This window comes from Loa loa (genome assembly GCF_000183805.2).
Source record: "Loa loa unplaced genomic scaffold supercont3.792, whole genome shotgun sequence".
NCBI lineage: Eukaryota > Metazoa > Nematoda > Chromadorea > Rhabditida > Onchocercidae > Loa > Loa loa.
The window spans coordinates 6,297-8,838 of NW_018108972.1; the positions used below are offsets into that span (position 1 = coordinate 6,297).

Genomic DNA, 2,542 nt, shown 5'->3' on the forward strand with positions numbered 1-2,542 from the left:
TTATTACTGACATCATTTTTGCATGCTTTTTATTCATTTCACTGTACTAACTTTATTGTTGCATGCCTTCCATTCACTTTGCATGTATATATTCTATTAATATCTTTATTTTTGCATGCCTTTCGTTCACTTTACTTTTGCGTGTTTCATTACTGACATTACTTTTGCATGCTTTTCGTTCACTTTACTTGTGCATGTTTCATTACTGACATCACTTTTGCATGTCTTTTATTCTCATGTCCAATAACCATTTTTGCATACCTTTCACTCACTTGTACATATTCCATTATTATAGAGAGATGTTCAGATTCATTCAACACTATTTTTCAGAAGAGCATCAATTAAGTACTGCTACTGAAGATACAATTGCAAATAAAAGGTATGGTTTAAAAAATTAAAGTTCATGGCAAAAACAAAAGTGGTATTTCGTGACACTAGGAAGCTATGAAAATGGCCAGTTTCTTTAAATGATTGTGCATATGTTTGATTTTTTTTCCCGGTCTCGCTAAAGTCTAATTTAGCTTTGAGTGGTAAAAGGTGTTTAGGATATGATATTGGTTATTGTTATTTGTATCGCATACCGGATGATCGATGTGGTCCACTGAAGGGTGAGGAAAATGCTGAAATGCTTCAGCAATAGTTAAATGGTGCTGATTCATCTGATGAGGTGCAGTTCATGAATACCGATAATTCGTGCCATTCTAGGATTTTTAGCCACCAGCATGTATAATGTAATAGTAACAGGTATGGCTGGAGCAATTGACTCCTATTCAAACAAAATATGTTCTACAGAATTTTTGTCACTGGCATAGTCCATCATGGTAGGTTCGTTCATGTGATTGCGAAATTTTGACTTAAAAAAGATCTTTATATTTTTGATATTTTCTGAAATTGCTTCTATTACGTTCCTAAATTATAAAGTAGATTTGTGTGAGAAAAGAAGTAAAGCGTTATTTGCCGAGCGGAAAACGGATATTAATAAATTGGAGAAGAAAATCGTTGTTTGTTTGAGTTCATCAAATTGCAAAAGTTTTAGTTACGATTTGCTATTAGTTATTTTCCATCATACTGGTTCAGAACAACTGTTAGCCATTAGTATTACCAAGATTAGCATGATACCACACCCTTCAACAGCATTTCCAATCCTTGAGTTGTCGACATCTTCTGGGATTGAGCAACGCACACTGTTCAAAATAGTGGTGCAAATTATTCAAATGCAAGTTAGGAAGTTCAGCAACAACAAAATTTCATACAAGGTTCAGTGGATGCGGGGGTGTTTTTATGTTTCTTAAGGTTGCTTTTTCAAGTTTCTCTAGATTTAAGCTAAATGGAGAATTAAATATCACATGAAAAAGCTGACTGGTCAACTAAGAAATCATTTGACCAAATTAATAATTATCACCAAGTATATTTCAGAGTGTTGATTTGATATACGTTTTGTACATTTATGATTTTTTCGTTTTTTGAGTTTATTACTTATTTTATACTTCACTCACTAATTTTCTTGAGTTTCTTTTTTCTGAGTGACCATGATGGACGTCTATTCCACGTGGATCTACTAATACTCAAATATTTAAGGTAAATATTATAACTCATTGAATAGAAGTGACACTTCTTAATTTATAAGTTTGACAAGCTTAATTCATAAGTTTGGCAAGTTTCTTCAGGAACGATAATTTTTTTGGAAAGATTAAAAGTAATTTGTTATTGTTGAAATTCCTACCGTTTAGTATTGTACATCTTGAACTTGAATTATCGGAACAATATTTGAAGGAACAACTTAACGCGTACATTGGCAGTTCTGCAGGTTTTCTTGTTCGAGTTTTTCGCTTAGTAAAATTTTAGATAATTTTGTGCTAGCTGAACAAATTGCTTCCACAACAGAAAAATGATTTTATTCATTGGCACGTTTTATGTTAACCATATGATATTCGTTTAATTATTAGAATAGATATATCACTAATTTAAATTTGTAGTTTTTTTTCTCTCCTTGATCTTTATTAGAAAAAAAAAAGAAAATTAAATAGCAAAACAAAAAAAAGTAATTTTTGTCTTTTTCTGGCAAAAAGTTTAGTAAAAATATCTGATTTCATTCTCCATGTAAATAAGCCTTTTAAAATGTTTTTGAAAAAATGTTTTTGAATTATCTTTTGGTCGTGGATGACTGTGGACATATTTAGCCTGTTCTCATTGTAGACAGGAATTTGCTTCCTCTCTATTTTTAGGAAGAACAAAGTTTACAGTAGAAGCATTGAAGCAAAAATTACAAACATGACAACTGAATACAGTAAATGGAACTGATTCGTTTGTGCATGATGTACAAAATAAACATTGAGATACGGTGCTTAAAATTATTCAGCCATTCAAACTACCAGAGAAAAAGTTAATCGACTTATACGACTAGGTACTACTTTATAATATATTTTACAATATATGGGGTAAATTATGTAAAGATTACTTGTATATTAAAGGTTATATTAAAAAGTCATATTAGTTATATTTAACTAATATAGGTTATATTAGTTATAGTTTTTATTAGTTA

General features: G+C 30.6%; 1 protein-coding gene across 1 annotated transcript; it reads left to right on the plus strand.

The window, feature by feature from the left end:
- Positions 1–499: 499 nt before the first annotated feature.
- LOAG_14534 (hypothetical protein) lies at positions 500–1,275 on the plus strand (the record flags this gene model as incomplete). Its single annotated transcript, XM_003150029.1, has 2 exons — positions 500–821; positions 963–1,275. Coding segments are annotated over exons 1-2 (315 nt in total), but the record flags the coding sequence as incomplete, so codon positions are not given.
- Between the last annotated feature and the right edge of the window lie 1,267 nt (positions 1,276–2,542).